Source organism: Galleria mellonella, unplaced genomic scaffold, assembly GCF_026898425.1.
Source record: "Galleria mellonella isolate WM207_F2 unplaced genomic scaffold, CSIRO_AGI_GalMel_v1 utg65, whole genome shotgun sequence".
Lineage (NCBI taxonomy): Eukaryota > Metazoa > Arthropoda > Insecta > Lepidoptera > Pyralidae > Galleria > Galleria mellonella.
Genome location: NW_026442138.1, coordinates 10,768,404 through 10,788,985, shown reverse-complemented (window position 1 = coordinate 10,788,985; position 20,582 = coordinate 10,768,404). Strand labels below are relative to the sequence as shown.

At 29.3% G+C, this 20,582-nt stretch overlaps 2 protein-coding genes across 6 annotated transcripts in view; one reads left to right on the top strand and one right to left on the bottom strand.

Moving 5' to 3' along the window:
- Nucleotides 1-20,582, bottom strand: part of LOC113510506 (bifunctional glutamate/proline--tRNA ligase) — a 60,187-nt gene that overhangs the window by 25,292 nt on the left and 14,313 nt on the right. The window lies entirely within an intron of this gene.
- On the top strand, nt 862-19,071 carry LOC113510979 (MATH and LRR domain-containing protein PFE0570w-like). 4 transcript variants are annotated; one of them, XM_052900760.1, is made up of 7 exons: nt 862-1,859; nt 6,439-6,728; nt 10,509-12,496; nt 13,351-15,369; nt 15,927-16,195; nt 16,928-17,292; nt 18,496-19,071. In XM_052900760.1, the coding sequence occupies exons 2-7, from the start codon at nt 6,444-6,446 to the stop codon at nt 18,712-18,714; spliced, it is 5,145 nt and encodes a 1,714-aa protein (XP_052756720.1). In that variant the 5' UTR covers nt 862-1,859; nt 6,439-6,443; the 3' UTR covers nt 18,715-19,071. The 4 variants fall into 4 exon arrangements, with proteins under 4 accessions (XP_052756720.1, XP_031769777.2, XP_052756721.1 ...); XM_031913917.2 differs by lacking the exon at nt 862-1,859 and adding an exon at nt 5,993-6,081; XM_052900761.1 differs by lacking the exon at nt 862-1,859 and adding an exon at nt 6,216-6,265.

Below are 20,582 nucleotides of genomic sequence, written 5' to 3'. Positions count from 1 at the left end.
TATGTAATAACAACAATAACATTGGGTGACCTACCTATACCGACATTAGTGCTATCAATATTAGCAAAAAAAGTTGTGGTAATGGGGACGGTAGTCCCATTGTTAATAATATAAGCTGTTAAATCGACCTCCACGGGATTCCCTCTGGAACTATACTGGTTAGTTCATGGTGAATTCGCCACAATGGGTCCATCACTAAGATCTTCCTTCTCATCTATAATCCCCTACTGGTAGGTACCACCAGCGATCGTAAATACAATAGCCTAAGTTACCGGGGTGGGGGAGAGATGGGTTAAGGAATTGTTAATAATGAAGACTACCTGTTCCATTGACAGCAATCAGGTTGACCTACACGGGGTCCCTGGAAACCATCGTGCTGTATTCCAGGTATATTCATCATGTCTACTACATATTAGCCTACTAACTGACGTGCCTTTTCATTCGTGCCCCGCCAGCATATACCGTTAGCGCAGGTGGGGCTACTATTCCATCATCATTTATTAAGAAAAAAAAAGTAAACCTACCGTTTTATTTGCACCCATTTAAAAAAATCCATTTGTTACAAACATTATCCGTCAGTAACTGTCACAGGTAACTTGTTACTAGCTAACATGGATATGACAGGGGGAAAGGGATTGTTAGTAATGGAGACTGAGAATCCCATTACTAGCAATATACCCAACCAGGTTGATCTCCTCGCGGTTCTCCTTGGAAATTATCATGGTTAATTCCTGATGAATTGATCATGATTTCATTCTGGCCTGTTTTCATTCTCATCTATCACCCTTCACTGGGTTACCATACCATTTTCACCCATAAGAAAAATAAAAATAAAAAAAAAAACATGGATATGACCTATCCGGTATCTACACCATTAAGATACAGGATAGTATTCCATTACCTTACTAATATAACAAAATTATAATTGGATGATGTCTGTATATGGAAGATATTTAAGAAAATAATTAAGATTGCATTGTGGCAAAGTCAGTTACTTCTTATTTAAAAGCTACTGAACCGATTTAAACAAAATGTCTATGGTACTAATCTGAAACTAAAACAATAATTTTTAGAAATTTTATCTGTACGTTTGTTCTGGAATCACGCAATAACTGATATTCACGCATATGAACTAATCGGCAAAGAGTTACAAAATAAATGAACTAAATTCAAGAACTCATGATTTAATTCTCAACTCAAGTCATCAATGACTCAGACTTAACAGTTTTTTTTTTATCTATCTAACAAACACTAAAAACAAAATAAATGTTATCAAAAGTACCTGAACAAATGTATGTAAAATATAGTTAACTACTTACACTTATATGTATATTAAATGCAGTTCCTGAAGAACTAACTCAAAAATTGGTGTATGTTTTATTTCAATATGCCATCTAAAAGTGGTCTATTTCATTGGCTTACCTGCTTCTGAAAACTACGCAAGTTGTTATTTATAAATAGCAAAATAGCAAATTTATAGCTGATTAATCGTTTACAAAGACATAAGGATAAACGGAACGCATCAGATAAATGTCATAACTGTCAGAGCTGGAGAAGTCAGCGAAAAAAAATTAAGAAATATTTTTAATTTGACCCGCCAATTTTATTGTTAATTTTTTTCTATAATTTAATGGTTTCCAATAAGTATTCGTATACGTTGCTCATCCATGTTTCTGAATTTAATCTTGTTAAGTTGATAAGTAATTGCTATTGTTTACAATTTCAAATACATATTGGAAAGTACACTGTCTACACAATAATTTGTTCGCAACTTTTATTATAACTATTTTATTGCTGAATCGCATATAGTTTAAAAAGATCGACATTAAACTATTAATCGAACTATTTTTACGCAAAAGGTAAGTAAGTGGGTAGATAAGTATAGTAATTAATATTAGTACTATATACTTTGTTAAAAGTTCTTTTTACCATCACTTTTTATTTAATTATTATAAGATTTATTTCATGATTTTAAGACGTACTTTAATATTATTTTTAATTTATCGTTTGTTATAATACCTACTACATATACTGATCGGAAGTAACATCTATAATTTTCAATTTTACATTGACTATAAAAAAGTAAGTACCTACTTTCTAATATAAAAATATGGAGATGGTAACTCATTAGTATATAAAATAATTAATCCTTACTAATATATGCACATATTACTAATATATCCTTAATAATACATACATGAATATGTTTGTTATATTTTGGTATTTTAATGCCTTATAAAATTTTGTATATTTGAGATGGAGAAGAACTTGGCTCTTATTTAGATAAATCAACATAGCCCAGTAATGTCGATGATATTGTGGGCATAAACTAGTAACTACTTAATCCTACTACTACTTATAAATGGCAAAGTTTGTAAAAATGGATGGATGTTTGTTATTTGTTCATGCAAACCTATTGAATGGATCGAAATTAACTTTGGTATATCAGTAAGTTATATCCTAATTTAGCATATGTGATATTTTATAAACTGATTCACACAAGAGAGGCTGTGGGATACAACTCTTACTTACTTTAACTAGATTCCAATTGTATTAAAAAAAATATATATTTTATATCTAGTAAACAAATATTTAACATGATTAATTAATCTAATTAGTTTTACTTAGATATATCTACTAAAACAGCAATACTACTATCAATACAAACATGGAAAATGATGATATTATAATTATTGAATGTGGCGAGTTACCAAAACCAATCAAAGTCTCAAATGTAAAAAAGAATAAACAAGAAAGATATGTTACATGGAACAAACATGGTAACACAGATACTTTAGTTGTTACTCAACAAGTTAAATTCAAGAAACAGAAATATGGAGTCATCGTGAATGTTAACACTAGCGTATCAGAGAACAAAGTAATGAAACCAAAGAAAAAGTATTGCAAAAGGTGTAAGAATAACTATTCCACAATGAACAGAGAATCTTGCCTAAACAGAGTAGTACCAAATTGTTTGAGAAAAAATTGTCAGCATATTATAAAAACTAAGATTGAAAGTAAAAAAAAATATTGTAATAAAAAAGTTGGTACCTATTAATAATATTATTCTTTTTATATTTAAAAAAGTAATTTAATGTAATATAATAACATTTTTTATAAGTCGAATTTAAGTGATTTATAAATAAGAATTAAATTTCTTCCAGACTAAACAAGAACATAAATGTAACGAACAAACAAAGAAACTATCTAAAGATTTATCAAATATCCTATCACCTATATCTTCTTCACCTTTGAAAAATGATCACATGCTTTTGTCACCAAAAGCACAAAACATATCCTACGAAGATATTAGTCTAAATAGTCTTGAGAACTATTCAGACAACAAAATTGATATCCTGATAAAGAAAGCCAAACTTGTAAGATTTTATTTTAGATATTGTTGTATTTTAGATATTAAATATTTTATTTCAATTATTTCTTTAATGATATGTAGGTAGATAAAAATATATATTAAAAGAAGTCTTCTATGATCAACCTTACACATCTAGGTGTACACATGTATATATAAAAAATATACTTGTTTATTTATGTTTAAAAATGCTCATTTTTCATGGGACAGGTAAGTATGAAAAAGGAATAGTTTCAAATAGCTAAAATGTTTTAAATCAAATCTAGAATCAAATGTGATTTTAGCAGCAATTTTAAAAATCACATTCTAGTGGATAGTTCAACTTCTATATAGAATCTACCTTTTAAATTCCAGCTTCATAAATAAAAAAAAATTAACTGTTAATAATAAAATTTTATCTATTTCATATATTAATTACTATAAGCCACATTAAAAAAACAAAGTAGTCACTAGATTATTTCATATTTATATCATAATTAATAATTATTTAAACACAAAGAACTAACAAAAATTTTAATATTTTATAGAGAGATAATAAAGATAAGCACCCATATAACTTTTATGAAAAGCCACTGAATATTAGCACACCCAAACATGTGGTAGAATATATGAAACAGGAAAATACATCGTTTGATTCAGAAAAAGATGTCTCCATAGATTCATCCAATGTATTGTCAATTCTAGAGCTAGTAGACAGTGTGATAGAGGACAGAATAATATAATTTATCAAACAATAACATCAATATTGAAATATTCTTTAAAGAAGAAATCTTCCTACCGATAACTTTTCCTACTGACATAACATTTGTAAAAGATGGAACATGTAAAGAAGATCTCAAACGTGTTACAGAATTGGCAGATGGTAAATAAACCTATGTTAAATTCAATAAAATTGAATTGTTACTAAATGTTAAATTAGAAAATAAAGTATATCATATTTGATTTTTATATTTTTTACTATCTTGTATAGTAAACAATTTTTCATTGTACAAATTACCTAAGTCACATTTTTTGTTTTAAGCACTCTGATTAATAATGTACCTACTTATTTTGATTTTTAATCTAATTACTGTATTATTAAGTAAAGAGGATCAATGTTTGAAGTTATTGTTTTTTTTTTTTATTTTATTACTTGATTTATCCTTATTGTAGTTTATCGTGTACCTCTCCCTCCTTTTCATATGTCATTGCACCTAATTACCGTCATAATTTATAGGCAGACATTTTCTTTAAATATTTTCTAAGTATAGATGTAGAAGTTTACAAGTAGGTACCTACTAGACAGAAAGGATAATAACGGGGACTAGCTTCCCCTTTGCTAGCAACATACCCTGTCAGAACGACCTTTACGCTCCCCACCCCCTTCTCTCCCATGTGAAAACCATCGTGGTGAAGTTTTGATGAATTCGTCACAGAGGGCAAGCAGGGTTACCATTGCCTTATGGAGTTACGAGATGATTAAGGGGGAAGGGATTATTAGTAATGGGGATTAGTAGCTCCGTTAAAAGAAATGGGACAGTTAGTAGTGCAATTTAATTTCCTAGTTTTTTCTTCGTACAAATCAGCATTGTTTTCAGCAGTTATATATATATATATATATATATATATATATATATATATATATATATATATATATACACTTGGTCATAAATAATACGAAATCTAATTAGAACTTTATTTATAGGGAAATTAAAGTACCTACTATGGGCTAATAATAAGGATGTTTGACTATGCATTTAGATAAATAGGTGCCTATTTTTTTATAGCTGAAAATGTAATGGTAACCCCGCCTGCGCTATCGGTATACTCTGTGTTTTCATTTCTGTGTAAACAAAAATATTTTTAATGATTCTTAAATCGCCGTAATTTAATAATAATAAACTATATGCAGCAAAGTTCCGTTTATCCAAATCGCGTTTTTATAAAATCCGCTTTATGCAAACACATTATTACGTATTTTTCCTTACACGTTTTCATATATGTACTCTATCAACCAGATAAATTACGCGACTTAAGAGTAAGTAATTAAAACTCCATTTTTCCCCCGCTATCAAATAAGCTTTTTTTTTATTCTGTAAGAACTCAAACGAACTTTGTTACTTTAAAATTTCGAATTTTATCATATTTTAGCGCCTTCTTAACATGCCACACAAAATTTTCGATCAAAAACATGCAGGCTTATTAACAACCATATCAAGAACATTCTAAGCACATTTTACAATCATATTATATTGACGCAATTTAAAAAGTTTCAGCAAACTTAAGTTTATCTAAAATTTTCGTTATCCGAACCAGGCGTCGTCCCGATTATTTCGAATAAACGGGGCATTAGTGTATTTAGATCTTGTTCATAAATTCAAATTAGGGCCATTATATGCAGTAGGCAGAGAGGACTGGGCTTGATTGATACATAAAAATACTGAATATCAAAAATAAATGCAACCTACCCACATAGTAATTCTTTTGACACTTACCTACCGTTTATAATTCCTTTAAATATCAATGTCTATAACCATCAAATAAATAATTTATTGTCACGTCAAAACAGCCTCAGATCGCAGGCACTATCCTTAACCTATGCCCCAGATTAATTGTTTTCAATAATTCGATTAAATTTCAAAAGTGACAAATGTCTAAATCTTCATTTGGATTGCTCATTGAAGCCTGAGTGTTGGTACGGCCGTTATCATCAATTGTTCGTTTGTTCATAGGTAATCAATTTTAATTTACTAATAGTTAAATAAATGTCTATATAATATACATCTTGTTCACGCTAAGAGCACGTTGAAATTGAGATCTGTATAATTTGCATTTTGCATCGTTTGCATTATATTTTGCAGTCATTTCTCTCGCTCGCATTCTGTCGCCGGTAACAATGTCAAAACGCAGACATAAGTAGGTATTTTCGAATTTATTGTAATAGAGGTACCGTTTCATTAATACTAAGATTAATTTATTATTTTAAGGTACTTATGTTTTGACAAAGTATTTAATAATAAAATATTTACTTAGGTACTAACTTGTAATTTTACTTTTACCACTAATAATAATAAATATAATTGTTATAGGAAAGATGTCCAAGGATTATTTTAGTACATATAAAAGTCCAAACATTGTACTAACAATGCCATTTTGCGACGGCCCTCCTGCTAAGAAGTTTAAATGCAACCAAGACACGAGCCGGGCTCCAGTGGAATATAACGAAGCAAATCGTGCAGTCGCTTCTTTGCGGGAACATGCTACGGTGTCGTCAGATGCAATTAGTGCAAATATAGAAAACGCAAATATTGTGCAGGTAAACGATAAGCCAATTGAAGCTTTACAGACCATTGGAGAATCCCAGGATACAGTTTTAAATGTAAGTTAATATTTCTTTTTTTTTTCTCAGATGTGGGTCATTCAATTTGTGTGAAAAATGATTATGTAAAATTATTGATATTGTATGTACAAATATCATTAATTAATTGAACAATTTTATTTCTAGATATATAAAATACTATAATAATAAAACTTTTATTTTTTACTTTTGTTCATTATTTATAATTAAGTATTTATAATAATGCTTAGATATTTTTTTAGAAATATCTAGATAAGTAAATAACTGTAAAAAAAAAAAACTAAGTATTACCTATAATATAATTTGTGTAAAATTTATTTATCATCTTTTCTGATTGTTAATTGCCAATAAATATAGATTGCAGTTTAGGTATATTGAGGTCGATTGCGTCTTGTATTCTTTAAACTTATCTATAAAAACTAAAAAAATAAAAACAATTAAATTCTAATTGAAATTTATTATAGATTTAATTCACATTAGTCTTCAGAATAAAATTTCACTGCAGCGTGAGACTGAAATCGATTGCTTGGGTACCTCTGTCCTATTCGTGTTTCTATCGTGAAACAGTTGTGTTTGCATGGCTGTGTTTCGATTTGAAGGGTGGGATATGGCGTGAACTTACAGGGTACAGAGGAATTATATCTGAGTCCTTAAGAATGGCAACGCATGGGGGGTATCATGGGTGAAACAGTATACTCTGTTATGGTACTGCTCATGTCTGTAGGTTGTTTGCCATTCTAAGTCGTATACAAAAAAAAAAAAATTAACGACCCCATTATTTGTTGTAAACAATTCTAAAATATTTTTTTGCAATTTAAACATATTCCGCTATCACGTAAAATCTACTGCACCAAATTAGATGCGTTTTTCAAAATTGTGTTCCTAAATGCCTACTTAAAAACTACTGTATATTTTATATGTCATATAGAAGTGGTCTTTTTAATCTTTTTTTTTTTTTTTATTCTGAAATCTATGCGTACGAAGTAGCAGACAAAAAGCTAACATATATGCACATCTGTGTATGTATTGTATATGTAATTTAAAATGTTACTCCTAAACTTTATAAGTACAAATATTATTTTCAACTGATTTAAAAAAAAAAGTTTTTCAATTCCGTTATATTTTTTATGTTTGTTACTTCATAACTCCGTCAATTGTAAACCGATTTGAATTTTGTTTTAACCTGAAACCATTTATGTACAAATTGATTCTATAGAAATTTTATGTTAATCAGTTTAGTAGTTAGTAGTTTAGTTTTAAATCAAAAGAACTGGTTTTGACACAAATGTAGTCGGTTTTTTTATGAAAGAGAATTGAATATTTTTACAAAATACAATTGGAACTTTAATTTTTATTATATCTACTTTAATTAAAAGGAAAGATAGAGATACTATTAGTATTATTCAGATAGATAGATACTCTTTATTGTTTCCTCCATAAGATTACAATATATATTACTGTACATATACATACAAGAAAATATATATACAATATATTATAAATACAAGAAAATATTTACACTGAGGAAACAACGGGCGGCCTTATCGCTAAGTACGATCTCTTCCAGGCCTTTGGATGAAGACGAAGAGTAATTATAAACAGTTTGACTGTAGGCACGAAACTCTGTTTTTTTAATACACTTTTTTAATATACTTACCATACCATTTTCACCCTTCAAAAAATACACATAACACAAGATATACATATACAATAAATATATAAATACATATACATATGTAGTTACAAAAATAAAAAGAATTTGAGTATGTTACTCAGACAAACAAATTACGAATATAATAACTTGCTCAGATAGAAGTTCTTAATTTTTGTTTTAAAACTTGGAGGTACTGTATAGTTTGTACAGAAGTTGGTAGTCTGTCAAAAAAATTCTGAAATGTACTGGTGTCTTTGGTTACTATTTACTGTTTACAGTAAAGTATGTGAATTAAATTTAATAATTTTTTTTTATGCAACTTTGAATAACAAACGTGCATGGTGTTATACGATCATCTACGGGATATGTGAACTTATTACAATATATATGTAATAAGTTAACAGAGATTTAAAACAGGAACTGTTAAGTTTCTTGTGGGCTTGTAAACAAGTCTAATTGAATAAAGACGATTTGAATGGCAAACAAGCTGATGGCCCAACTGATGGAATGTGGCAACCGTCGCTTATAGACATGAACAGTATCACAGACATAACAGAATATACGGTTTCGCCCATGATACCCCCCTCCCCACTTGCGTTGTCATTCCTGAGGACTAAGTGTTATACGTTTGTACCCCGTAAACTCACTGCTATATCCCATCCTTCAAACTGAAACGCGAACGGTACAGAGCTACCCAAGCAGACTACTTTTGCAAAGAAGAGTACAGCTTATTCTGATAGTAAACGATCATTGTTGTATCAACGTCTACAACATCAGGCATAATAATCTTACATCTTTCTATTATAATAAAATTCTATTTAGACTGCGTCTCTACATGAAAGATAATAAAGATGTCTTAATAAGAGTAATAGAAGCAAAAACAACAAATTTTGGACAATGGGACTAAGGTACCCAAGCAAATGACTTTTGTACAGTCTTCCTCTGGTATAGTATGTAGGTACTATGTTAAAATATAAGATACATAAGATAATTAATATATTGGTAAGTATATAATAAGTAATAAGATATATCAGACGTTAGATTGTATTGGTATAAAATGTACTAAATTGTGCTACCGACGATACATAAACATATATTTTTGCTGTGTTATTTGTTTGCAATTAACTACTTTAGCATAATATGATGCCTATTTTATTAGATAAAACGCTTTGTTATTTGATTTTGTTTGATATATGGTAGTATCAAGTAACTGACGCAAATATATTAAAATATTTAGGAGGCCTTTAACATTTTTCTGCTTAAAGCAACGAAAAAAACAAAGTTATTGGGGTGCTGGTTCTAAAGAATTAAGGATTTGGTATAGGTTTTGATTGGTGAATTGTATAGTCGGATTTTTATCTTAAAGATGGCACTTTTTACCTTTTACTTTGTTCATTATTATATACTGTCTTTTTTAATTTCCAAAGCTGTATGTAAAAAAATTCAATCATTCAAGGGGTCGTCATTCATTATTATACTGATCTAAATTAGGTACAGTATTGTCATTTAAACTTATTCTCTAAATTTAGATTGTGTCCATATTTTTTTTTTATTTTCAACCCAAATACTATAATAAATAAATCGATCTTAATTAAACTCATCTTTTAACTTAAAAAAAAAATCATTAAGTATATATATAATTGTTTATTCCGTTGAATGTCAATAATCAATGGTATCCCCTGTTTGCTCTCTTACACATATTTCCGGGTACGTATTCGGTATTCTATACATTTTCTAGGTAAATTCGATGTAAATAGAATACTGGTTTATTCAGTTTGCCGGTAATATATATAACACAAGTTCTTTACATGTAAATCAGAAAATAAATAACAGCAGGAAGCAAATTTTGGAGCACACAAAGTGTAATATTATTTTTAAATATATGAATTATCATTTAATGATAATATAAATTGACACCTTTACACCAGTGAAAAGCCTACTAAAAGTACTTTTCATTCACTGTTTTGTGATTGAATTGTCCTTTTTTTTTTGTTTGTATATGAAAAAGATTATTCATATTACTTTACATTTGTTCAACATTTTATTACGAGTTTACAAACTCGAATACACTCATGCGGAATACTGTTATAGGTATTCTTGTTTTTGACCTGTTATAAATGTTAATTACTATGTTTTTACAATTTCAGCAAAGCATTTCGTTAAATCAAGAACCATCTGTGAGTTATAAAAGTAGTTTTGAAACATCAACACAAGCTGTGCCAAACTTATTAGCATGCGATAAAACCTGTATGGATACAGAGTCTCAGAATCAAAACAGTATAAACATGTATAAAAATCCTCTTAAAAATTTTGTTATACCTAAAATTACACATAATCAGGAAAGTGCTCCTCATAAACTATCAAAGTATTCGGATATAAGTAACGATATTTCTACGAATAATTCAAATAATCTAAAAGAAAATAACACGGACTTAAACCAAGATTCCATAAAGTCTAAAAAATATATAAAGGGGTCAAATTATATAAAGGGGTCTAAAAAAAATAGCGATTCGAAACCAACTAAAAGACTTAATAAAAGTAACACTGAAGAAACAACATTACGAAATCCTAAATGTTATAAAAAAAATAAACTGTCTAAAAGTATTAAAAAGGAATCCGCTGAACTAAAATGTAAAAAAGGTTTAACGGTGAAAAAAATTCATGATAAAACTAGGAAAAAAGAATCTTTAGTTCCCGAGTCCTCTATGAGTGATAATGACAGTTCTCAAACATTGAAACAGTCTATACCAAATCTTTTACAACACAATGAGTCTTATGTTAATACAGAGTGTAATAATTTAAAAATATATAAAAATCCAGAAAACAAATTTGTTATACCAAAACGAAAAAACAATTTAGACATCTCATGCTCCGATAAAAATAACGGAAAATCCATAAATGATGGTGACAATGATAAAAATAAAATAGATTTAGACCAAAATTTTACGAAAACAACTAGCAGTTTGGTCAAGAACGACAAGGGAATGAATAAATCAATATGTTATTCGAAATCAAATTACACAAAAGATTTTATAAAAGAGAGTGAATCAGTAACAATTAATCTTAAACACAAGACTAAACGGCATACATCACTGCAAAATCATGCAGATAAAAAAATACACACAAATTTTAATAAAGTTCAGAAAGAAATCTCAGAATTGAAAAACAAAAAGAAATTGGCATCGAAAAATGTTCACGATGCAATTAGGAAAAATAGTAAAAAAAAAGAACTAAAATCCTTAAAACATAAACCAAAGTCAAACGCAGGCAAAACAAAATCTGAAATCAAGATAAAAAATAAAGATGAATTTAAAGCTAGTAGTGAGCGTCAAATGAAAATCAAATCCATTAGTGATAAAATAAGCAGCAAAATAGTTAAGTCAGATTGTAAAGATAAAGATAGAAAACAATCCATAAAACATGAAAATATTGAGTTACAAAAATCTAAACGACAAAAGTCTGAAGTAGTAGATACACATGAATCTGAGCAAAATAAGCCTCATAAAAGTGTAATTAATACTACTAACCAACGTCTTTTAAAAAGACCTCCTAGTAAACATAATATCAATTTAAGAACAAAATATGATAATAAAAGTGAACTATTTAAACATTATAGAGAAGAAATATATAAAAGACGCAAAAAAAAATTATCCATGAATACAAACGAAAATGCATCACTCACAGCTGATAATATTCTAGTTAAAAAAAGTGATAATATTAAAGATTCGGTAGAAATAGAGGCCTGTAAAAAAGATTCTAATTCAGACGAATGTGAAAATATTAAGGTGATTATAAACGTATTTTATAAATCATCATCTGAGGATACAGAAAAAGAATCTGACAACGTTGAAAAAAAATCGCAACCAGTTACAGATGATATCTGCTCCAGTTTTCTAGATGATTTTAATATTGATGAAATTGTTGAAAGTTTAAATAGTTTCGAAAAAGAAAAGAAAGATTCTATTGGAATGGTTCTACCACATACGGTTGAAAGTATCACAATTACAAATAATGGATTAATAATTAATAAAGAATGTACTGAAACAACGAGTAAAATTGAAGAAAATAACAGCAACATTAAAGAAAATGCTTGTGCATTGGAAGTAGAAGATATTATAAAAATATTAAGTGAAGGGTAAGTTTATATTAATTGTACTGCAGTTGTAAAAAGGTATAAAAGGTAAAATAGGAAACTGGGAATGGGTACTTTTTATTGCTATGATATCAATGTTATAATAATAATATTAAATGTGTCATTAGTAAAACATCGATTGATTTGGATGAAGTACATATTTGGTATTCTAAAAGTAAAATCACAGCTTTCAGCCACATACGTCTTGTGACAATATCTCAACTGTCATTTATTAAAAATATTAAAGACCAAAGTGGCGTGTGTGAAATAGGTTATAAATATATTAAAAGATTCAATGAACTCAAACATGTGTGTAATAATTATATGTATATTATGTATATTGCTTTAAAATCTTGATTCCCTATTCTGTTATTGACTAGAAAATAAAAGAACGAACGAAGAAAACTATATTGTTCCCTTACAGATTATAAAGATTAACAATATGATCACAAACAAAATGAATTCTTAATTACATATAAACAAGATAAAGAGGGGCCGTCTGGACCTGGTATATAATAGGCTACCTTTTCTTTTCTCGTGAGTGGCGTAAGAGGCGACTAAGGAAGGGCGTGAGATAGGCAACAACGTCCCTCTTAAAACATCTCTAAAGCCTAACTGCGGTTACCATGAGCGTGGCAACTACTGGCAAATCTCCCCAAGGGGGAGGCTTATATTCAGCAGTGAACAGTTAAAGGCTGATATGATGTATAATGAAGATAAAGAGGCAATAATTATCGGTCTTATCCCTAAATAGCAATCTCTTCCTGGCAACCTTAAAAATATTATTTAAATAAAAATCCTATTATTTAAAATGTTAGTTAATAAATATAAAGTTATTTAAATTGTTTATTTTTCAGATCGCCTACTGAAGAAACAGAAACTTTATCGGACGATACCAACAAGAATAAATTGTCAACTAATAATGATACCAAATGTCAAAAACAGAGTTCAACATGTAATAATACTATACACAAAAGTGTTGTTGAGGACAAACATGCACGTATTAAGAACGATGCATTAAATAACACTGATACATCTTTAAAAAATGAAACAGTTATTATAGACTTAGCTGATGAAAATACTATACCCAAAAGTGTTATAGAGGACAAACATGCATGTATTAAAAATGATGCATTAAATATAACTGATACGTCTTTAAAAAATGAAACAGTAAGTATAGACTTAGCTGATGAAAATACTATACCCAAAAGTGTTATTGAGGACAAACATGCATGCATTAAAAATGATATATCAAATAACACTGATATGCCTTTAAAAAATGAAACAATAATTATAGACTTAGTTGATGAAAATTCGCAAGATGGTAATATACCTCAAAGGTTAAACGAAACTCAGCATAAACATAATGAGCAATTTGATAAAAAAAAATCTGCAACAGAAGTAAATGGAGATATAGTTATGGAAATCATAGATCTTACTACTGATAAAAAATGGGTATCAGATACATCACACATTGAATTAAATGAAAATGGAATTAACAGGAAACCCGGAAATTTACGAAATCCGGAAAATGAAGCTATGCTCACAAAGACATGCACAAATTGTGAACAAACACAAAATAACATGAATTCAATTCACTTAATTACCAAATTAAATGACAATAAAGCAAATATTGATAAGCTACCAGTAAAGCATAGTAAGAACAAAGCACTAAATACTAGCGATGTGCCATATGTAGATATAATTTCTAAAAGGGAAACCATAGTTATAGACTTAGTTAATGAAAATTCACAAAATAGTAATTTACTGCAAGATTCAAATAATACTCAGCTTAATAATAATAATCAAGTTGAAATTATTGCGTGTGAAGAAAACAAAGAATCTTCACGAAAGGAAGTCGCGGATCCTAATATTGGTGGAATATGCAAATCATTATCAATCATTAAACCAAGAGAAAGTAAATTTGACTGTAATTCGGATAGTAATAATTTGTTAAATATTCAAGATTCCAAAAAAAATATAATGGCCAGAAAGACGTGTACAAACTGTGGACGAATTAAAAACAATGTCAGTTCGAATGACAAAATTACTAATTTAAATGATGTTGGTAAAAAAACAATAATTAATAAAAATCCTGTAGTACACATTAGGAATGATACCCTAAAAAAAGAAACGTTTACTGCTTTACGAGATGAAAATTCGGAAGTTGGTAATATGCCTACAAAATCAAATAATACCCAACATAGATACAATGAACAAATTAATAAAACAGAAACGACCGTAGAAATGAAGAAAGACACTCCCGTTATGGTAATAGATCTTGTTACAGACGAAAATTGGGAATCGAATACAACATCAAAAATTAAAGATGAAGAAAATAAATGTGATTCTAATTTAGAAAGTAATAAATCATTAAATGTACAAGATCAAGAAAAAGATTTATCGTCTGAGCAAACACATACAAATCGTGAACAAATTCAAAGCTGTATCAATGCAAATAACACAAATACTAATTTAATTAATAATAGAGTAATTGTTACAGAAGAGACACTACAGAATAATTTAATCTCAAAAAATGATAATAATCAGTCTGCGGCCGTAACGGCTAAAACAGAAATTGAAAAAGTGGTAGAATCTGTTAATATACCCAATACCTCACAAAATGATTTAAATGTGGAAATGGTAAACATCAATAACGATACTAATGCAAGTTCGAATGCAAATTTAAATAGTAGAACCAAAGATGCTGTTACTGATGAGTTTATCAAGACTTTAATGGGAAAGATAGAATATGGAATGATGAAACATTTGGGGCTTTCAAGTACAATAACAGCATTAATAAAGAACGGCAAAAATTCAAGAATATTCCATTGTAAGGACACATTTGGAACAGATTTTGTTATTAAGTCTATAAAGTAAGTATATTTGTACAATGTTTAGAACACTTAAAATACTATAGATGCAACACTATCGAATTGTGAATCCATTATTATAAAACTAATTTAGAAAGTGTTGCAAATTTTGACAATATTAATTGGAGTAAATAATGTTAATAAAATCGCCTAAAGATATTTTAATTACGTCAAAAGAATGTTTATTAATTATGAAAAGTTCACAATGACGATGACAAAATTAAAATTTAATAATGTTTCGTAATTATATGAAATAATTTTTAACAATTTGTTTCTGGCACCACTTTTTTTCTTGTTTTATAAGAAACTATCTGTTGGTTTTAGTGCATATGGTTGAACATGGTTTTGCGGCTTCTCTTGTCACATTGTAAATGTTAAATTATCATCAAGTAAAACATAATGACTATGTAAGAGCTCCATTCTCTCTGCCCATCTCGTGAAAGACCTGATTGAATGACATCTAAATGGCACATTATTTTTTGAACTACGGGAAATGCTGGGTTCCTTATATCTTTTCCAACTAATATTGTGCAACTACTAATCTGGTACTTTATTTTCAGTAAAATGTATTCTGGATCATTGATAACTGATAGGCTAAGAATGATCCAAGATAATGTATTAAAACAAAATTTAAACATTGTGTACTTTATAAACGAGTTTACGCTTGACTGTGGTCGGCATTGCTTCTTAATGGAATATTACCCAAAGACATTGAAGGAGGCCCTTGAGGAAAATAAGAAACCATTCCACATAAATGTCGTGCAGATTCTGTCGAGGCAGCTGACTTCAGCCCTTCTGATGCTCAGACACAACAGTATAGTGCATTTGGGTATGAATTTGTATTTACATAATTATAAATATTTTAAACTAGAAATTTTATAGTAATTACAAAATCCATATAATTTTTGATTATTTTTTGTAATTTAAGTAGGCAGGCTAGATATTAAATATCATTATAATTGAGTACGTATTAGCCTACTTAGAAAATAGAGTACCATAAAACGGGTTGGCTACTGTCAATCACCAATAATTACAATACGCTATCTGTATTAGTTTTCATCTATATTATTCAAATATATTACTTCTAAATATATTATTTTACATAACTGCCTACCTATAATATTTTTACTACTATAATATTATTTATTACTCTAGGTTTAATTTATTTGATTGTAAGTATGCGATGTCATGTGCATTAGTTAAATCTTTTTTTTTTTTATTTGTGAAAACCTTTAATTGGCTTTTTGTCTTTATCGTTTTTTTTTATTATAAATTATTTTAGTTGTAGGTTTTTCTTTAATAAAATATAAAGTATAAAATAAAAAGTAATGGCAACTTTTTAATTGCAGACGTATTTTTAATATTATAAATGTGATAGTTTTTAAAGATTTTAAGTTACTCGATCACGCTCAATTTGCTGATCAGGTTGAAAAAAATGTTTACACTAACATATTGCATCCAAATTTAAATGATAGATTACTTTATCGAAGTACTAATGCACGTGTACAAACCGCATGAATCAGGTATGTATTTTAACCGGACTATGTTTTTCTCATTTCAGACATAAACCCGAACCATATACTTCTCAATCACACAAATAACAAACTAAAGCTATGTGGCTTTGACAATTCATACTTTAAGGATCATATAATTTATAGGCCTAATATAAGCTGTCCTAAATACCGCGCCCCAGAAATTATACTTGGCTACCAGATAGGTTACCCCGTTGACATATGGGCTACCGGGCTGGTCATGCACGAAATGGCTACAAACAATTCATTATTTCGTAATGGTAATAACCACCAACTGTTATATAAACAAATGTGCATATTGGGGAACATCCCTAGCGAAATGATAGCAAGATCCCTGTTTAAAGATGAGCATTTTTCTGGAAACCGTTTCGCCCAAACAGATGTATTTGGGCAGGTAAGAAAAGTATAATTTTCTAGATGTGTATGTAATAAATGAGAAAGTGAGAGAGAAGCCGTGTGGTCCTGGTGTAAAATAGGCCAACCCTATTGCTTTCACGAGGGTGTCGTAAGAAGCGACTAAGGGAGGGCGAGGGATGGGCAGTAGCGTACCTCTTAAAACATCTCCAAAGCTTAACTGCGGTTGCTAACACGCCTACCAAGTACCAAGTGTAGCAACTACTGGCAAAACCCCTCAAGGGGGAGGCCTATGTTTAGCAGTGGAGCGTTGAAGGCTGGTATGATGATGATGATGATGATGAAGCGAGCGCTTCTTTTATTGGTTTATACCAGTGGGCTACCAGTGCGAGATAGGAGAGGATAAAGTCATGTCAGACTCTTATAATTACAAGTTGGATCGAGTTCAGAAAATGGAATTTTTATTTTTCTTACACAAAATGTTATATACATATGTTTCTGTGAGACTTTTTATCCAATGACAAGAAGAAGAGATAAATTTAATACATTCGCGAAATTATTATTTTATAAACTATATCACTATCATCATCACTGCTCACTACATAGTATAAAACAATGTCGCATCCCGTCTGTCCGTCCCTATGTATGCTTAGATCTTTAAAACTACGCAACGAATTTTGATGCGAGTTTTTTTTTAATAGATAGAATGATTTAAGAGTAAGGTTTACATGTATAATACATGCCTAATGTAGTAGAGAAACACTGATAATCTTAGAGGTTTCTAATGTGATGTGATATAGTATGCACCCGTGCGAAGCCGGGGCGGGTCGCTAGTTTATTATAATTTTGACTTTAGAAAATTAGTTCATGTTAGTCCTTAAAGAAATTAATATTTAGAGATATGTCACCTCAGAATCCGCCCTGTTATATGTGTCATAAGAGGCAACTAAGGGAACTTAACGGTCGAGGGATGGGCAGGAGCGCTTATTATTTAAACATCTCCAAAACCTAACTACGGTTGCTAACATATCTGCCGAATATATTGTTACAGTACCATTATATAGTATTATATATAATATTATAGTACAATTAGGGCAGGTGCCATAAAAAATTATGTCTTAAATCGCAACGCCTTGTTGAGCATAGCGCTGCTACGCCATCTAGTTTACGCTATCTTATTTTACGGTGAAATTAATAAACTTTCCTACATACATATCATTGATATTATAATTATTAATTTCAGGTTAGGTACATAACTGTATTCAATAGAACTAATGCCCTGAAATCGTCAATCTACAAAGCATATTTCACTGTATGGGGTGACAGTAATTCTGAACAAAAACAGAAAGATCTTATTTTACTGAATGACTTCTGTAAGCTTCTGGAAGAAATGTTGGTAATGCACCCTTCTAACAGAATGCCCATAGAGTATGTCTACGCAAACCCTTTTATTTATGAGTAGTTTATTCTATAAACATTTTTTTTTCTTTTTATAATAGACATGCCAATGGTTTCCTATTTATTGTAGTTATCCTCCAAAGACTGTCTACGCAAAACCTTTTATTTATTTTTATTTTTATATAACAAGTTTTTTTTTCTTTTTATAATAGGCATGCTTGCATGCATTTTCTATTTAAAAGTTAAGTTCCTAATAGGTTTAAGTTAATTTCATGGCAATAAAGCTATTTCTATATTAAAATATGGTTTGTTTTATAAACGAACAACGAAAGTATTTCTTTATAGTGATAATAAGCTCTAGGGTTGTGTTTTTTTTTTCTTAATAAAAGCCTTTTTTTATTAAAATAAAAAATATTGGTTTATTTTCCGTATTTTTAATTTACATAATTCTTTATGTAATTGTTGAATGTAATAAATTTGCCCACAAAATAGTATTATTATATGGCATAGTTCGAATAATATAAAAACTATTAAATAAAACGTAGCGATTATTTGACTCGAGGTGGTCGTGGTAAGATTCATTGGTAAGAGCACCTTCCCCCATGGTGTAGAAGTTGTGGCTTCAAACCTCGCCCGCTTCGAAATTTTTTGAAAGGCAAAGAATGGTAGGCCTCTATCGCGACTGGTAAAACTTTGTTCTCAGAAGTAGAGCATGAAATTTTGATGCCGAAATGAAATCACGAGTATTGGGGTCGATTCAGAGACAATACTCTAAACCTATGTCTGAAACTAAAATATCAATTTGATATCAAAGCAAAATCTAAAATACATAACAGAATATAAAATAACTATAAAAAAAATATTTATTGGAGAAAAATTATAGTACTGAGAATTTCTTAGTGAATTATTAGAATGTAAAATTAAATACTTATGATATTGTATATTTGATATAGTACTAATTATTATTATCACAATTTTTACTTGAATAATAGTTTTTTTTTTCTTTAATGTATTTTATAATATGAATATTATTATCTTTAATTAATATTTTATATAATTATTAATTTGTATACCTTATAATAGTGAAACATTACACATAACAAACTACATTTCTACAACATCAAACTTAAACTATACCTTTATTTAAGCAAATAAATAATTGATTGATTTTTATTCTAAAGATAAATATAAATTTCCTTTAAATTCAATACAAAATTATTATAATTTTAGATTATGATTGTCCATAAAACAGTAATTTAGTGAAATAAATTAAAATATTTGATTAAAAAATAAGTTTAGAGAAATGACGCTTTTGAATCGACCCCATTTTCTATTGTTGATGGTTGGTGAAATTTTACACTCGCTTAATATTAAGTTCTCATAAACTTATTTTAGCTATTGAATTATTTTGTCTGTTTCTCTCGAGCTCAATTCTCAATTTGAGAGAAAGTAACAAAACATTAACAGTAAAAATAGTTTTGTAGAAGAATTCAGTTTTATTTAGCGAAGAGGCAATTTTATACTTTTTCAGATTACAAGGTCAATATATCTCAAGTATACAGAGTGCAAGGGACAGGTTGGCCAAAACGAAAACAGCTGATTCAGATAAATAATCCGAATCAGATGGTAAAATATTTTCCCATAAAATAACACCATATTAATAATAAGAGCATATTCCTTTTTAAAAGGCCAGCAGCACACCTGCAATGCCGTTGATGTTGCGGGTGACCATGGGCGGCGGTAGTCACTTACCATCAGGTGAGCCATATGCTCGTTTGCCCCCTGTGTTGTAAAAAAAAACACCAAAGCCATATAATTAACGATTCTCACTTTTGACGCCGCGTAATAGGTATATTTGTTTACAATCCACACGACGCGTAATACGTAGGTATCGCACAGTCAATGGCGCTTTACGAGGTCTGTCCGGAAAGT

What these genes read in the sequence shown, in the direction of transcription:
- LOC113510979 (XM_052900760.1), top strand. Translation starts at nt 6,444, where the DNA reads ATGTCCAAGGATTATTTTAGTACATATAAAAGTCCAAACATTGTACTA. An exon ending in ATAAAAATATTAAGTGAAGG is followed by an intron (nt 12,497 to 13,350) that starts GTAAGTTTATAT and finishes TTTATTTTTCAG; the next exon opens with ATCGCCTACTGAAGAAACAG. An exon ending in CAACAGTATAGTGCATTTGG is followed by an intron (nt 16,196 to 16,927) that starts GTATGAATTTGT and finishes TTCTCATTTCAG; the next exon opens with ACATAAACCCGAACCATATA.